Genomic DNA, 15846 nt, shown 5'->3' on the forward strand with positions numbered 1-15846 from the left:
GCTGGTAGAACTGGGATTGTTTAGCCCCAAGAAGAAAAGGCTTAGGGAAACCCTATCAGTGAAAGGACAAGAGGCACAAATTGAAATAGAGGAAATAGGTTAAACAAGACAAACACAAACTTCCCCCCTCCCCTCTTGGTGGTTTCTTTTTACCATGAGGCTCCTCAAGCACTGGAACAAGTTGCCCAGGCTGACTGTACAGTCTCCTTTGTCAGATATTACAAAATGGACTAAATAAGGGGTTGGACAAAATGATCTCCAGAGGTCTCTTCCAGCCTCAATCATTCTATTCTATGACTCTGTGACAACTTAACATTGCAGGAGCTGTACTACCTCCCTGTTCCAACTATATTTCCTCAGACTTGAGAAACAGATGTTCCAGATGCCAAAGAACAGACTACTGCCAGGAACCACCCTGAAAATATATCATATCATGCTGTATTTTGGTACACATGGTACATGGAATGTCATTCCAAACATGCCTCTGAATCGGTGGAGATACCTATTTACTTAGAGTCACTTCCAATAACTCTGTTCCACAAAAAAGTATTTAAGATGGCCAGGAAGGGATGAGGGTTGAGGGGAGTCTTATAATTAGAGACCTAGGAAACCCAGACACCCAAAAAAAAAAAAAAAAAACCCAAGAAAACCAAAAAACACTCCTGTAACAACCAATGTTCCCACAGACAAAAAGAAACTCAGTGTTTTCAGCTTTCTTTCATGTTCTGTGTTTAGTTCATAGGCACATAATACTCAAGTAAGAAAGGCCCCACAGCAAGGGAACTAACTTTAATGTCTTTAGATATTCTCTGGGTCCAAGAGTTAACAGCATGCATTGGTAATGTCAGGAACAGAACACTACCTCCTCAAAAAACATCTAGTTGGCAAACTTATTCCATAAACAATTTACGCTCCTCACCAAGATGATATAATTGCTTGCACTTCCGTAAGGCAAGAAAGCTCAGCTCCCCTGCAGCTTTGACACAGCTATGTCTAAAGAGGAATGAAAAAATAACTGGAGAGAATCTCCCAGCTAAATGTAGAAGATCCTAAAGAAAACAAAAAAGCATTCATAACACTAAGAACTAAACATCAGACTTGATGAAATATTAAATGTAAAAGCCACTTCACCATGAGTGGCCCAAAACACTACAAATTCACTGGCTAAGCACACAATTGGCAACAAAGGTTTCTCTCTGGTTATTCAAGAGCTTATATACAGAGCATATCCATCCTGTTGCAACAATCCACAAACATTTTAAGAGTAGACAAGGCATACTCCTGAGGCACAATCAGGGGAAATTGAGTTACAGCTGCAATAGGAGGAGGAAATTGTTACAACTGTGGTGTAATAGGGGATCAGGGCGGTGCCTACATGCATATGCAGCATATACAGTTCCCTACGTTATCTTGGATCTTCTCAGCTGGTCTCTGCACAGATGAGATAACAGACGGACTAGAGACAAGATGACCAAACAAACTCCCAGCAGCCTTCATGACAGAGTATTTAACTGAACGTTACAGGCGCTCTCCAGCTGGAAATTTCAAAAAGTCCCAGAAATTCTTCTGGCAGCTCCTGCAGTGCATAGACTAGTTGATAAGCACTACTTGTATGCCTAAGCATATGGATTAATACCCTGGGTGGAGAATCTGTCATTTCCAGTGACTTTGCACAGTAGTTCCTGCTGTAAAATTGACCAAGTTGGATATAACTAAAATACTTATAAGTAGTCAGTAAACTTGCTTTCTTTCCATGCAGCAACAGTCATATAGTTAAGATGGTTAGAAGATATTTGGAAAGTAATTTCATATAATCAATAACAATGTGCACAGTGGAAAGGTCACATGGGACAAAAGCCCAGCCAGACTATAATTCACTAGAATGACATTTCAGAGAGTCTCATCTGGCCTTTCTGAAGATAGTGTCACAAGCAATGTAGAGACACATCAACATCCAGACATTAACAACAGTTGCCCACCTGAACATTACCATATGCAAAAGATGCCAATAAACTGTAAATGTCTGTACAACACACCCACAGTACCAAGTACCACTTATTCATAGTTAACACCAAGGTTTTGCAACATAGTAAGAATATGATACATCTGCCAGTGCTTAAATAAAATGAGGGCTGCATTTGGTAGCAATTGTGAAACTGATTATATTAGCTATGTTTCAGCATGGGAAAAGCTGCTTAAGTTCAAAATGCTCGAGTTAACTGAGAAACAGGAAATATCTTGAGGCATCATTGCCTCTAGAAATTTAATTGCTCAGCTGAAGAACAACTGGTCTGTGAGCAGATGCAGTATGAAGTCAGCATTAATTAATTCAGTTAAAACATTACAAGGGAGTAAGCTGCACAATGTAAATGAAATCTTGTGAAGAAAACTCACTTTAAAACCCCAGTTTGTGTGTGTTCAACATACAGAACAGCAAAACTTATGGCAGAGTAACATTATAGAACTACTGCTTTTACTTCCACTTGAGTATTAACTCCATAACATGGAAACTGATTTTTAAAACTTTTCTGAGCTGGAACAACTTTGTGTTTATATAGCACTTAAAAATATGATAGCTTTTAACCTCAAATAATAATAATGCATACAAACAAACAAAAAAACACAGAAAATACATTGGACATAATCTCTAAAAACAGAACCACACTGCTTTTGATAGATGTGAATTCACACTCACATAATAGCCTTTAACTACAACTGTTGTTCCCTTCTCCCGCTGTTTTCTGATAAATAAGACATGACAGCACAACAGGCAAAAATTTCATTTAGGATTTCCTAGCCATGATGGTTTATATATGCGATAGACACCTCTAAGATAATGTTTTTAAGGGAAGAAATAAAGGTTTCATTTAAGCACTATACATTACAAGAAAACAAGAAAGTACTAGCATAATACTTCCAAGCATATGTTTGGCTACCTTTCAAATTTCCAGCAAGTACTACTAGTATCCCAAGCCCCAAGACTGTTTATTCTGAGCAATTCTTCTACAGGGAGCCCCTGAACTTGTTATAAAGAGTGATGCTAAGAGCATACTTACAGACAAACTTATATACAGAAGCATACTTTCAGCCAACTGTTTAATAAGTCTCTAAGCAAAGTGGAGTGAAATGAATATTGGACGATGCACATCAGTAGAACTCTGGTTACTTTGAAGTTACTTTGAGTCCTTAAAAGATGCATTCATTCTAAATATCACATGCATACACAGAAGCGGGTCACAGTATTCTGTATATAAATAAGCACCTGAGCACAGCCCCACCAAACCCAGCATAATTTCTAGATGTATCAGTAACAGAGTTGTGCTTTGTGAATATTGGAAAGGGGTTGTGCATTTCTAAGAAACAGAAACCCTGATACTGAGGTCAATGATGAAGCTTTGACTGTAGTGGAGTCCACTTTGATCACTGGAGGCTGCTTCATTTTCAGCAATTTATTAGAGGTGCAGCCTCTGTTCTTAATTATAATAGGTTTGCTAATGATAATTGCTTTAAATGAAACCTGCTCAGTACTCTTCATAGCAATTGTGAATGAGAATATTTGTCCCAACACAATATAGTTTAGTACCCGTCTCCCTAAAGCTGAAGAAGTATGAACTATCAAAAGATGTTACTGCAGTAGCACTCATAGGAAGAGCCATCTGAGATAGGATTAGTTGCACTTAATAGTTAGGAGCTATATGGCACTTTAGCTCTTCTGAATAAGTATGACACTCTTCTATGAAATCAAAGGTACACCAAAACATTAACCAAGTACACTATTCTCCCTAGACTGAGAAGGCACTGGAACAGTCCAACACACTTGAAGCATGAAAGAGCATGCCAGGAACAAAGATTTTGCAAGGGTGACAGAATGAGTTTCCCATCCCAGTAGCTCCAGCACCAAGCTGAATTTGTCTGCAGCACTACTGTATCAAACAGCTGAATCTGCATCACAGAAACTGCTCCTCCCAGTTACACAATGGGTGAATGTCATTTCCAGTAAGGACACAACAGTAGAAACAGAGTTCAGTAAAGACAAGAGTTTCCCTGCACAAATTACTCTTCAGTGATCTCCTACAGCAGAAAGGGGGATACATGGGCTGGCACCAGAGAAGGGGAATGGAAAGGAAAATATGCTGTTGAGGGCTTTATGAAAACAAGCAAGACAACAGTGTGTGGGAATGACACACTGGTTTGCGTTGAGAAACTACAAGAATGTTGTGAGATTTACCAGCCTGAAGCTTCCTGATTTCCCATTAAGTATCTCTAAAAAAATAAAAACAGACTATACCTCTTAATCTTCTGGTGTAAAGGAACTTTCATGCTATAAAAGGACTTAGTTTTGATAAGCTCATCTTAAAACAATCTCTAGATAGTTAGGTCCTGCACTAGACATCTACCTTCCTAAAAGTGCTAGAGTACCACACTAATAAGTGTACCTCATTTAAATTACTATATTTAATGTCTTCTTTTTTCAGTATTTAGTTATACTTACATATGGACAATTTTTACTGGTACCTCTACGTGCATGGAGCAGTGAGAATCAGAGAATCAAATACATGAATCCTAAAACAAACAAAAGATCTGAGACCAGTATTAGCACTGCAGCATTTAGCACTGCAGCCAGTCCCCACTTTGCAAAAACAAAGCAGTTTTTCTTACGTCAACTTAATCCTTAAATTGCCCAGTATACAACCCCTTGCACTTCTCTAAAGCAATCAGTAATTATCACTAGAACTAAAAAATGAACACTAATTGGGTTCATGTGCAACACTTTCATTTATCAACTACTACATAGGATCACAACATTAATTCTGTGCCGAAGTATAAAAAAGGCTAAGTTAAGGAATTCTTTTTAAACAGAGCTAGAGAAGAAAAAAGGTTCACATCAAACCTTTTCAAGAAGTTTTCTAGAGAATCTTTCCATCTCCACTAATAGCCACATATCTTTAGCAAAAAGAAATGCTGTTCTGTTCTGTGTACAGAAGATACACCTCAAGTACAAGTGAGTATCTTTCATTGCAGCTTCTAAAATAATGACATGATAATGTCCTTTAAAAATGTTTGCGTTTATGAGAAACAAGTTAGTCAAAACTTTCCCTCCAATAGGAAATAAATCAAACATTAGGTCATTTTTTGTGTACTTCAGAGAAATTTACTTACAGACTTTGAAGCAGTGCTAATATATTGCATCACCATTTCTTTTTTGGTATTAAAATCCTTCTCTCTCAGTGGCATTTTCTTGTCTTCATTTAAATTCATATCTTCCTAGAATAGGGAGGGGGAAGAAAAAAGTAATTTTAAATGCCATCCAACGACAGTTGTTTAACTATGAAACTTATTTTTAAAAAATTAAGACACAAAAATTTCTTACAACATGAATCTGAGCAACTGAAAGCTCTTATACAACCTTTTCATAAGTTAGATGACACTCAAAACCATAAAATCCTTATCCATCTTCCCTAGCAACTCAGACAAAAACAGTTAAGTATGCCAGGATAAACCAGTCTATCACAACCATTGCTAGCATAATGTCTTCCTAGAAATCACGGACAGTTTCACACACACTAACTAAAGTACATAAAAGAGTTATTTAACACTACCTAAATAATTTATAAACATACTCAAACTGGTTTATTAGAAAGATCTTTTTAGCGATATATGTATTTGATCCATAATTCTGTTCCTCAATTCCCAAATACTTAATCCTAGGCAGCAGAATCTGCTTTGCACTGAGATTGGTTCCAAAATAATATTCACCTTTGCTATAGGTTAAGGGCCAAATTCTCGATGATTTCATCATTAAATCAACAGCTTTAACTGCTATCAAAACCTCATCACAATTCATTCATTCCAACGTAAATGCAGAGGTCAAAAAGAACAGATGCAGAACTACATTCAAAGTCACACAGCAGCTATTCATTGACATTTCTGACACAGGGACTGTTCTTGCCTAGAAATGCTCTGATCACTGCAATCAGTTCCACATCTGTGAGAACTGACATTTCCTATTACACTAGAGGTTTAAATAAATAAAAATTGCTTTAAGAAACAATTCAAGCACTCACACATACAAGTGCATACAGTATTACTATGGTCACCCAAGCTCAGCCAGGATTACCACAGTTTTGTTATTTTCAGCTAAGACTCACGAGGTGAATCCCCAGCAGCTTTGGCAGGAACAATGCTACAAAATCAGTGGGTAACCATCTTGATATCAAAGCTATTTTACCTAATCAAAAATTAATGACAAAGAGCAAACAAACTCATAACCTTAGAATTCTAAAAAAAGCTAAAGACCAACATTTTATACTACACTGAAACTTTACTTCCCTTGTGTTTCACTAGTTTTCCTAATGAATAGCACAAAATCCAGGACAGTTCCTAGAAACATTTAGTTTTGCATAAATCTGAGCTGCAAGAAGACAACTGACCCCTTAAGTTGAACTTCTTCTAAAATACAATTAGGGCAATTTTGTGTAGATTCTGGATTCCCAACCACCCACGCCACCCCACCCCACCCACCATGTTACTGTTTCCTCTCCTTAAGGACTAGAAAGAGTTCCTCACTTCAGTCCAGTATGCATTTAAATTATTACAATTCTTACTTATTATTAAATGAGTATTTTTATTATTTATTTGATACTATATAGTGTATTTATAGCATATTTTTATATTTGATACTATATATACAATATATTATTTTATATTTTTAGTATCAAATAAGCACAGGGTGCTTGTAAAAAATTCTTTTATTCAAGCAGTAACAACACAATCTTTTGCCTCTTTGGCAACTTGTATACTGGTGTTACTTCATACATCTGAAAACAAATGCAAAACAACTTTGTCTAAACAGGCTGGAAGAAAGAAGGCTACACATGCTTCATCTTTTCTCATTGTTCTGTTCTTCAAAATACTGCATTTCTATCATCAAAAAATTCATAGAGAAACTATTTGCTTTATGCCTAAACTAAAATTCTAGCAGTCCATAAAGACACACGTATTCCTGAATATTTTGCAACTTGCCACATGCTAAATCAAGTGTCAGGGACACTATCTTGAAAGGGCATGCTGCATTTTCTAGTTTTGCTTGGATGAAAGTGAAACAAGAAACTACTACGATTTACTTAATGATGGGAAACCTGGTGTGATCCAAAAATGGTGCACAGACTCGAATATCCATACTAAAATAAAAATAATAACAATTTAAAAAAAACAGGCTTAAATACAGGTACAGGTACTTTAAAAACAGTTGGGATCTTGTATTATCTGCAAAGAGATCATTTTCTTCCAAGAAACATAAAAAATTGGATTTTTTTTTTGTATGTACACACCATTTAGAAAAAAAGTGAAAAATATTTGTTACCTGTCTCTGGCAAAGCTTATAAATATCACTGCACCTTTTTTTTTTTTTTTTTTTTATGAGAAAGAACATATCATCAAGCACAAAAAGTTGTGTCTTCAGTATTTCAAAATCAAAAACCTAAAGTAATCACTTGCTCAAAGGAAGGGTACATGAAGGCTGTTAATCATGCAGTTAAAAGGTCAGGTGGACACTTGAAAATTTAAAACAGTTACACAACAAATCTGAATATTTTAATTTACTAGTCAAGTATTCAGTCTTTAATTACACAACTAGCCAAGACTTTTACAATTCAACAATTAATTCTGACATAGATATATTATCAGTAAAGATCTGGGGACTGCTAAAAGGCATTTAAAATAAGAACTTTTATAAATATTTTTTTCAATAACAAATTCTTTCAGAGCCAGAAAAATACTACAACTTAAAATTCTCATCAACTGCTCAGAAATCTTTACGCCTTATCTAAGACGTTTCCTTAGCTTTAAAATGGGGGATGGGGGGGGTATAATTGAAATCAAGTCAGATTGCTACAATGTTAGTATTCCCTCTAGCCTTTCATTTGTTATCTTATCTTGTTACAGGTATTTCTCATTTTATGTAACATTTTGGTTTAATTCATTAATTCTATTAAATGCCCAACAATGTATTTATGACTATTTTTATTACCAGGCAACACCTCTGTTGAGATATGCATAGAACAACCCATACTATGATTTACTAAACCCAAGCCCAGCTTGACATTACCAAATAAATCTGGGGTTTTCCTTCAAGATCCAATAAAAGTCTTCGGAATGCTGTGCCTCAGGATTCCTTTCCCCAGGGACAGAATTGTATAGCAACACTGGCTTCAAATGAAAATACTCTTTACTTGTATATTAAATAAGAGTAGCTGTATTTTATTTAATACGTAAATTGTATTTTTAAAACCTACATAAATAGAAATGCAAGAACACTGAAACCAAAGTATTCCATTTTATGTCTCACAAAAATATATGGCTAGATCTTTCTCCGTGTTTTCTGAGAATTACCATATCTTCAGTACCTTCCCTGCAATATGCCACAGTTTGGGGCTTTTTTGTAACAACATTGAAATGCATGTATATCCTACCTAAAGGGGAAGAAAAGCAAATAAAAATAAAGCTTTTCACATTAGCCTGTAGCTACTGCAAAGTTCATTCTTCTGTTTAAAGCAGTTTTGTACTTTGCAGTCTTGCAATTAAGTTTTCTGAAAAAAAAACTTCTCAACTTAAATAACAAAGAGAAAACAAAGGGCTTGTTTTTCCTGCAAGAAATACCTAACTTCTAATCACATTAGAAAAAAGAAAAGAAAGGGGGAGGAGAAGGCAGAGAAGTAAGAAACCTATCAGTACAAACTATATTCCATAAACCTAGATGAAATGGCTGATTTATTTACAGGAAATACTGTCTTTGTGCATGCAGTAAGAAGTAATTTCTACATTGTTTTTAACAAATGAAAAATCATTGAAGCAATTGATTTCTACGTATTAGAAATATTCAATGGTAAAAGGGGCACATCGACATGGCTTAGTTTATAAAATACTTCCAGTCCATTATTTTATATTTTTTTTCTTAAATCATTTAAAGTTATTCTACAGGTGAGCAATACCTCTTTGGAACATGTGCATTAGTCATTTCATATGGAAATTTTCCTTGTAGCACTGACAGAAACAAAAGGAGCTAAATAAGAGTTATTATTATTATTATTATTAGGTTTAACTATCTGGTTTTATGAGCAATTTCATAATTTTTGCCATCAAAACCACTTAGGATACCACTACATAGAAGAGAGAGAAAGAAGCAGTATGCATCCAGGAAAACCCAAAGTATCATGTAACACATTCAGTGAAACTTCAGAATTCGGAAACTGCTCACCTGACTGTTTTTATTTTGTGCAAAATTAGTTCTAAAAGCCTGGCTACAACATTCAAATTATTCACTGGCCTACCACCCAAATCACTTAATTTGATCAGAACAGCAAACTAGAGGATATAATATATAATAACTATGTAATATACTGTGACAAAACTAGCTTTATTCTAGACCATTCAAGTGTAAATAATTTGAGCTATTCTTTCTGGATTACATGTTATAGCTAAAATAACATTGATAAAGTAGTTTACCAAAGACAGTTGAAATGCTTCATTATTCAATGAAAATAGGAAAACATTCACATTATCCAAGATGTCATCATTACATCATATTTTTGCAAAGTAGTTACAAAATTGGAATTCATTATTTCAGGATCCAAGGGTATAAGAATTTCTGTTTACCTAGACACACAATAATAGGTTTTTGAGGATTTACTGAAAGTTTACATTTTTTAAAACATAGTCTCAACATCACACACTACCCTACACCAGAATCTCTGTGGGATGGTAAAGAAATACAACCTACAGTTATGTAGCAGGGAGCATGCACAGGGAGGCATACCTTCAACTTAAAAAAAAAAAAAAAAAAAAGAACTATCCCATTTGCAAACATTTGAGCAACTGCCATTCACAGTGAATTTTTTAACAGAAGTAAAATACCCTAGACATCAAAACACACCAAGAAAAATGGACTATGTGAGAACAAGTACAAATACTAAAGTTGATATAGTAAGTTACTCCCCTCCTTCATCAGCTTAACCATGAAAATACTGAATCCTACCTTTCAGTCATAGCTCTCAATAGTGGTGCAAAAGAACCTTCAAAACTAATATAACATTATTGAGTGCTAAGAAATAAAAATTCCATAATGGTACTTCTCTCGTAGCACATTTAATTTCCTCCACATCCCAGCATCTGGTTGTCCCTTTGTGTTTCAAAAGTTACTTGTTACTTGCTGTGAGGTAGAGAAAGAAATAGTAATCTGGACATTACTCCTCTTTTAATGCCTTCTTGTGCTCTTCAGATTGCAGTCACTCTCTTCCCTCACGGCTTTTCCATGTTTAGTTTTCAATTGCCCAAAATGTCATCATCATCATCATGACAAAAAACTTCAACCTACTGAGGTGGTAACTATGCCACATGATCTTTCCAGCAAGTGACTGCTCTTTTGTAGCACAGTTAATGACAGCTAAGGAAGAAAGCAAATTTGAGACTGCATGTGCAGACAAATACTGCTTTGGAGGCAAGAATCTTAAGGTTTTTTTGTGCCAGAGTGACATGGAATATAAGTTCAGAACAAAACCCTGTCATGAAATTCAAAGGCATAAAATCCCTCTGTAAACATTTCATGTCATCTTGAAAACAAGCAGGATTCCCTGTTTCTTGTTCCTCCTGAAAATCGGTTGCATAAACTCACTTCTAATAACCAGAAACCTTCAGTTTCCATTTTAAGTATATTCAGAGCAAAACCTTGTCAAAATAACTCAAAGACTTCATCCCCTGAGAAACACCCTAAAAAACTCACAACAACAACAATAATTCAGGTAAAGATCAGAACACATGCACAAAAGAAGGCTCCACCTGTCAGTTAGCCATGTTGGCATTCTTTAAGCAAAAGAAATCAGCGTAAGACTCTTACCATCATTTTTTCAAACAATGCTATGATTTCTCTTTCCGACAGGGGTTTTGGAGCAAAATCTTCCGTATCCATAGTTGTGGATGACGACTCCGTAGAATGTGACTGCTTCATATACAACAGAGGAGGCCTTTCCTTTTTACTTCCTGGAATTCTTATACTGGCAAATCTATCCAACTGAAAACAGAAAAGGTATAACATATCACATATTGTTTCCATTCTATGTAACCCTAATTAAAATGGGTGTTCTTAGAAGCAAAACATCCTCATTTTTCTGTGGTAACTTGCCTGTTATTTAACTGTCTAATTTGGAAGGGTTCTCCTAAAGATACATGTAACAGTCAGTTGTCCTAGCACTTCAGTTCACAGACCCAAATCCCATTACATTATGAAGAAGTCATGCAGAACATGAGAATTTTAGAGAAAGTTTGGAGGAAAAGATATCTACAAAACCAATTTATGAAGTGTTCTTCCCAACCATTACGTGTAAAATATGAAATATTTTAATCATATTATGAAAAAACATATTATGAAAATATGATCCAAAACTTAGTGCCTTTCTGTGTTCCAATTCTTTAGAAAGTCATTTAAGAGAAGCATAAAAACCATCAGCTTCTTTAATAAAGCTAAGTAGGATACACTCATTAATAATCCTTAGGATTTATCACTAACATGATAATCACTCTGACCTTACCCTTTCAAGGGCCAAAAAAAATGTCTTTGAAAAAGTGGTTTGGATTGTGGGTTTTTTTTTAAATGGTTACATATTTATCAACTTTTCAATAACAACTTACTAAGTGAAATTTTAAACATGTTCACTGTTACAGCTTATGTATTTTAATGTATATGGGCAAGGACCAACAGAGCACAAAAGCAGCTGACACTCAATGAGATGTGCTAAATATTAATTATCTTTGTAGCAGCCTTTTGAACAGATGTGAACAGCAATATTATGCTTATCAACACAGAAGGAAGTTATGGCAGCATTTGATGCCTAAGAGATTTCAGACAAGACTTCAACCATATCAATAGACTTACATTGTTGAAATGCTATGAAAAAAATAATCCGAGGCTTCAGTATGTTTTGAAGATAAGTATCTTGAGGTATCACTTAATAAATACATCAAAGTTACCAAGCTAAATGACAAGTAAAGTTATTATATTGTCTGTGGAATTAAGATCAGAGAGCGCCAAGAAAATTAGTAGCAAAAATTGGGTACAAGTGTTCCACTTTAGTCAGAGCAAGAATTGACTGAGACATACATGAAGAGAGGTTTTGAGGAAAAACAGTAAGACTTTAATCCTTCCTGTTCAAAACTGAAAAGGAACAGGGTTTGGAACTCAGAAATAGACTGTAAGCCACTCACACATTGTTGTAGAACATGCAAAAGCAGAAAATTAAAGTAACATTAACATAAAAGAGCTCAGCATCTATGATGGGGCCCTTCAGTGTCACATCAAACCAGCAGGCAATGAGGAAAGCACACTACAGGAATAATTACATAGGCAAGACCCAGGAAGAAAGAGAATGTAACAAAAGCAAAAGGGAGGGTAGCAACATTAGAAGTAAAGTATAGAGTCATCAGTGGCAAAAACCATCTTACATCTTGACCAGACAGCAATTTCCCTTATGTCTTTAAAAACCAGAAGTATATGGTAAGCAAGGGGGAATGAAGCCAAACTGCAAACTTCAATTAGACTGAAATCTTAAAAAAAAATCATAAGAGGTTTTTCTTCTCAAATAATGGCTTTCACAGAGCACTGATGAAAAGCAACACACCTGCTCCAAAGAACAAGTTAGTCAGTAGCTTCTCCATGCCCTGCTGTTAGCTATCAAGTACATAACCTAAGAAACAAACCACTGTATTTGAAGATTCTTCGTACACTGACTTGAATCAGGAGTAGAAGGAAGACGTATTGGTTGAGAAAAAAAATTTCAGCCCATGGTTCAGTCAGCAAAGAATTGACTAAATTATGTTTGAGGGGTGTGCCCTACACTTCTTATTGCATCTCTCCTGCAAGATTTCAGACCCTTCCTTATAGTGCATATTCCCCATGTCCTGCCTTCCTTCCCCTGCTCCATGCAGCAGCAGCAATAGCAGGTTCGGCCAGACAGAACCACGCTAGTCTCTGCCATGAAATACCCCATGCAGTCCCAGAGCTATTCTTCCTCCACCAGGAACAGGCAGCACCAATTCAGGGATGAGAACCTTGAAAAGGGATTATTTAAGTTGTTCACATTTTTAGTTTATGCTTTCTTATTAAGCTCCTCTTGAACGCTAGACTGTATGGCAGATGTTTTGCAACATTACAGATTAGACCATAAAATTCATATTCCCCATATTTACCATATCCTATACCTCTCATCCCAAACAAGGGAAGCACAGTCTTGGAATATATTTCATCAGGTAGAATATGGAAGACAAAGTGAGATACTAGGATTATAAGCACATTTAAATATTGGTCAAACAAATTACTTTAAAACAATGCAGTCTAAAGATAAGATTTCCATACATTAAAAAAAGGAAATTCACAACAAGACCTGGACAGCAGTACAGTGTGGGTATTTTACAGACACTTCTCTCTTGAATTACACATTGATAATGTTTCAAAAAAGTTAGCACCTCTCAATATTCCATATAGGTGAATAATTTCACGGTCCACAGAAAGCACAATACAAAAAGAACAGAAATTTCATTGCTTGGCTGTAATAAAATCTTTTACTGATACTGCTGGCAATGCAAGTCCAGAGAGGAGGAAACAGCAAAAATATAGTTCAATAATCTTCCATGCTACATCAAAAACATTTTAATTCAGGCTAACCAATGAAGAATAATTAGTTAGCTTTGCTACAAAGTGTCACTACAATTTAAAGCAGGTCTGATCTTCTACCTTTTCTAAAGATGTCTGCCTTTTTTAAATTTTACCAATAAATACATATAGACCCATACAGGAACAGTGCTTTAGGACAAGAATTCCCCTAAATGGACAAACTTTTCCCTGAAGGTCTTTATAGGGCCAACATTAAAATTAACCAAAAAATTAAGTGTTTCATATATTCCTGATACAAAATTATTTCCACAGTAAAGTCTCTGAAATTCTCCTAACATCTGTTTTGATGCACTGATGGAACTCAGAGTCAATTATCCAGAGTTAAGAGTTCAAAGGCAATAAGAAGAAAACAGGAGTACAACTAAATACTTCTGGGCACTCAAAAGAGAAAGCTAGAATTACTCTTAATACACTATATGAAAACATTACAAGGAATCTCTAACCACCTCATTAATTCAATCAACAATCTATTTCTACCATCACAGCACAGTGTTACTGAAGATGAGGAAAACTGTATTTCAGACAGATAATCTAAAAAGAAACAATAGTAAAATAATTAGAGTATAAAAACACTTCTGAAATATTCACTAAAAACTATTCTAAATTGTAAAAAAAACCCAAAAACCAAAAAACCTGAACTGCTCACATAAACCACAATATAGGCTTCATAGTCGTCTTAAGTTTAAAAATTATGTGATATTGAAAGAAGTGAAAGTAACCAAAAAGAAAAAAACCTTCAAAGACAGAAAGATTTTCCTATCCAGAGGTAAGCATAATTCTACAAATAATGCAGAGACACCACAATTTTTTTAGCAAAAACTAACCAAGACAGTCCTAAGTCCTTCTGGTCAAAATGCAGGTGGGTTTGGTCTGGTTAGCTTTGGGTTTGGTTTGTTGTTTTTTGGTGTGGGTGGGGGTTTTTTTGGGGGGGGTGGGTTTGGTATCTTTGGTGGGAAAGAAGAGGAAGAGGAGGGAAAAGATAAACAAAAATTAACTAGGGCATCAGAGACACTATTAAAAATATAATTCACACAATTTTCATTCCTAAGACTAGATCCCCCAGGAGCCTTTTCTCATGAATTTAAAGCAATGGGCTGTTTGCATATATTTTAGCTTTTATGTCTTTATGCCTCCCACTTCCAGAGACTGGAGCATCTATTAAGTATAGTTTATTCTGCCAATCTGAATCCTCTATGAAATAAAAATGGCAAGGCAACTGAAAAAACTCTTAACATCAGAAGTGAAACACAGTGAATAAACTATGGTCAACACCTCAAAATGAGTTATCATGAGACTGCTTTTTCGTAACATTTTACATTTACCAGCCTGAAGATTCTCAGGGAGCCTTGGTAGAAACTATTATTATGGCCCCTTTGCACTGTAATAGGGTTTAAAACTGTCTTACAGGAGTGTTCCTTCCACTGCTTTGCTCCATCACAAAGCTTCCTGAACTACAGCTTCAGAAGTACAGCAGCCAAACCCTACTGACAAGCTCTAGCAACATATAAGGTACAAAGCAAATTACTGTATATACACAGGAGCAATGCTGACAGCATCCACACAGGGAAAAGTTGTCTCACACGTCTTGTCTGCCAAGTGATTATTATTATTGAATGATGTTGTTCTTACATGACTTTAAATATAAAACATTGTGCACACAATGCCAAAAAGATCTGAGCTACACCTTTTTATTAGTAGAAGTACAAGAAAATATGATTGCTTATTTCAAATGGTATCATCAGAGCAATATTCAAATTCTATAGAGATTTAATTTTTAATGAATATATTTTTCAACAAAGCCACATTAAATTACTCAAAAGAAAGCAAATGACACAGGTAGGACGCATCAAAAGCTTTCTTCAATGCCCATAATCCTTATGAAGGAAAAGGGGAAAGGAGATGTATGCAGCTGGATAAAGACTAAAGGATAGGACTGTCTCTTAAGGCTATGTGCTAAGAAGTCCATCTGCACACAAACAGAAAACCACAGAAAGAGAATGGTGGGTGGTGGAACTGAAATAATACTTTCACTGGTCTCATCACAGGAACCATTAGCTCATCAAAGGCTTATCTCCACAAGCCCAGATAAATACAGAAGCACAACAGCAGGTAGGAGGAACCCAAAT

The 15846-nt window shown here is 35.5% G+C and overlaps 1 protein-coding gene across 4 annotated transcripts in view; it reads right to left on the reverse strand.

Annotated features, from left to right (window-relative positions):
• Positions 1–15846, reverse strand: part of DIAPH3 (diaphanous related formin 3) — a 247385-nt gene that overhangs the window by 210736 nt on the left and 20803 nt on the right. For all 4 annotated transcript variants that reach the window (XM_040584081.1, XM_040584080.1, XM_040584079.1 and 1 more), the window contains 2 exons: positions 10892–11065; positions 5161–5265 (listed from right to left, as the gene is read on the reverse strand). In XM_040584081.1, coding sequence (XP_040440015.1) covers positions 5161–5265; positions 10892–11065 — 279 coding nt within the window. The remainder of the gene's footprint in view (positions 1–5160; positions 5266–10891; positions 11066–15846) is intronic.

This window comes from Falco naumanni, chromosome 2 (assembly GCF_017639655.2).
Source record: "Falco naumanni isolate bFalNau1 chromosome 2, bFalNau1.pat, whole genome shotgun sequence".
Taxonomy (NCBI): Eukaryota; Metazoa; Chordata; class Aves; order Falconiformes; family Falconidae; genus Falco; species Falco naumanni.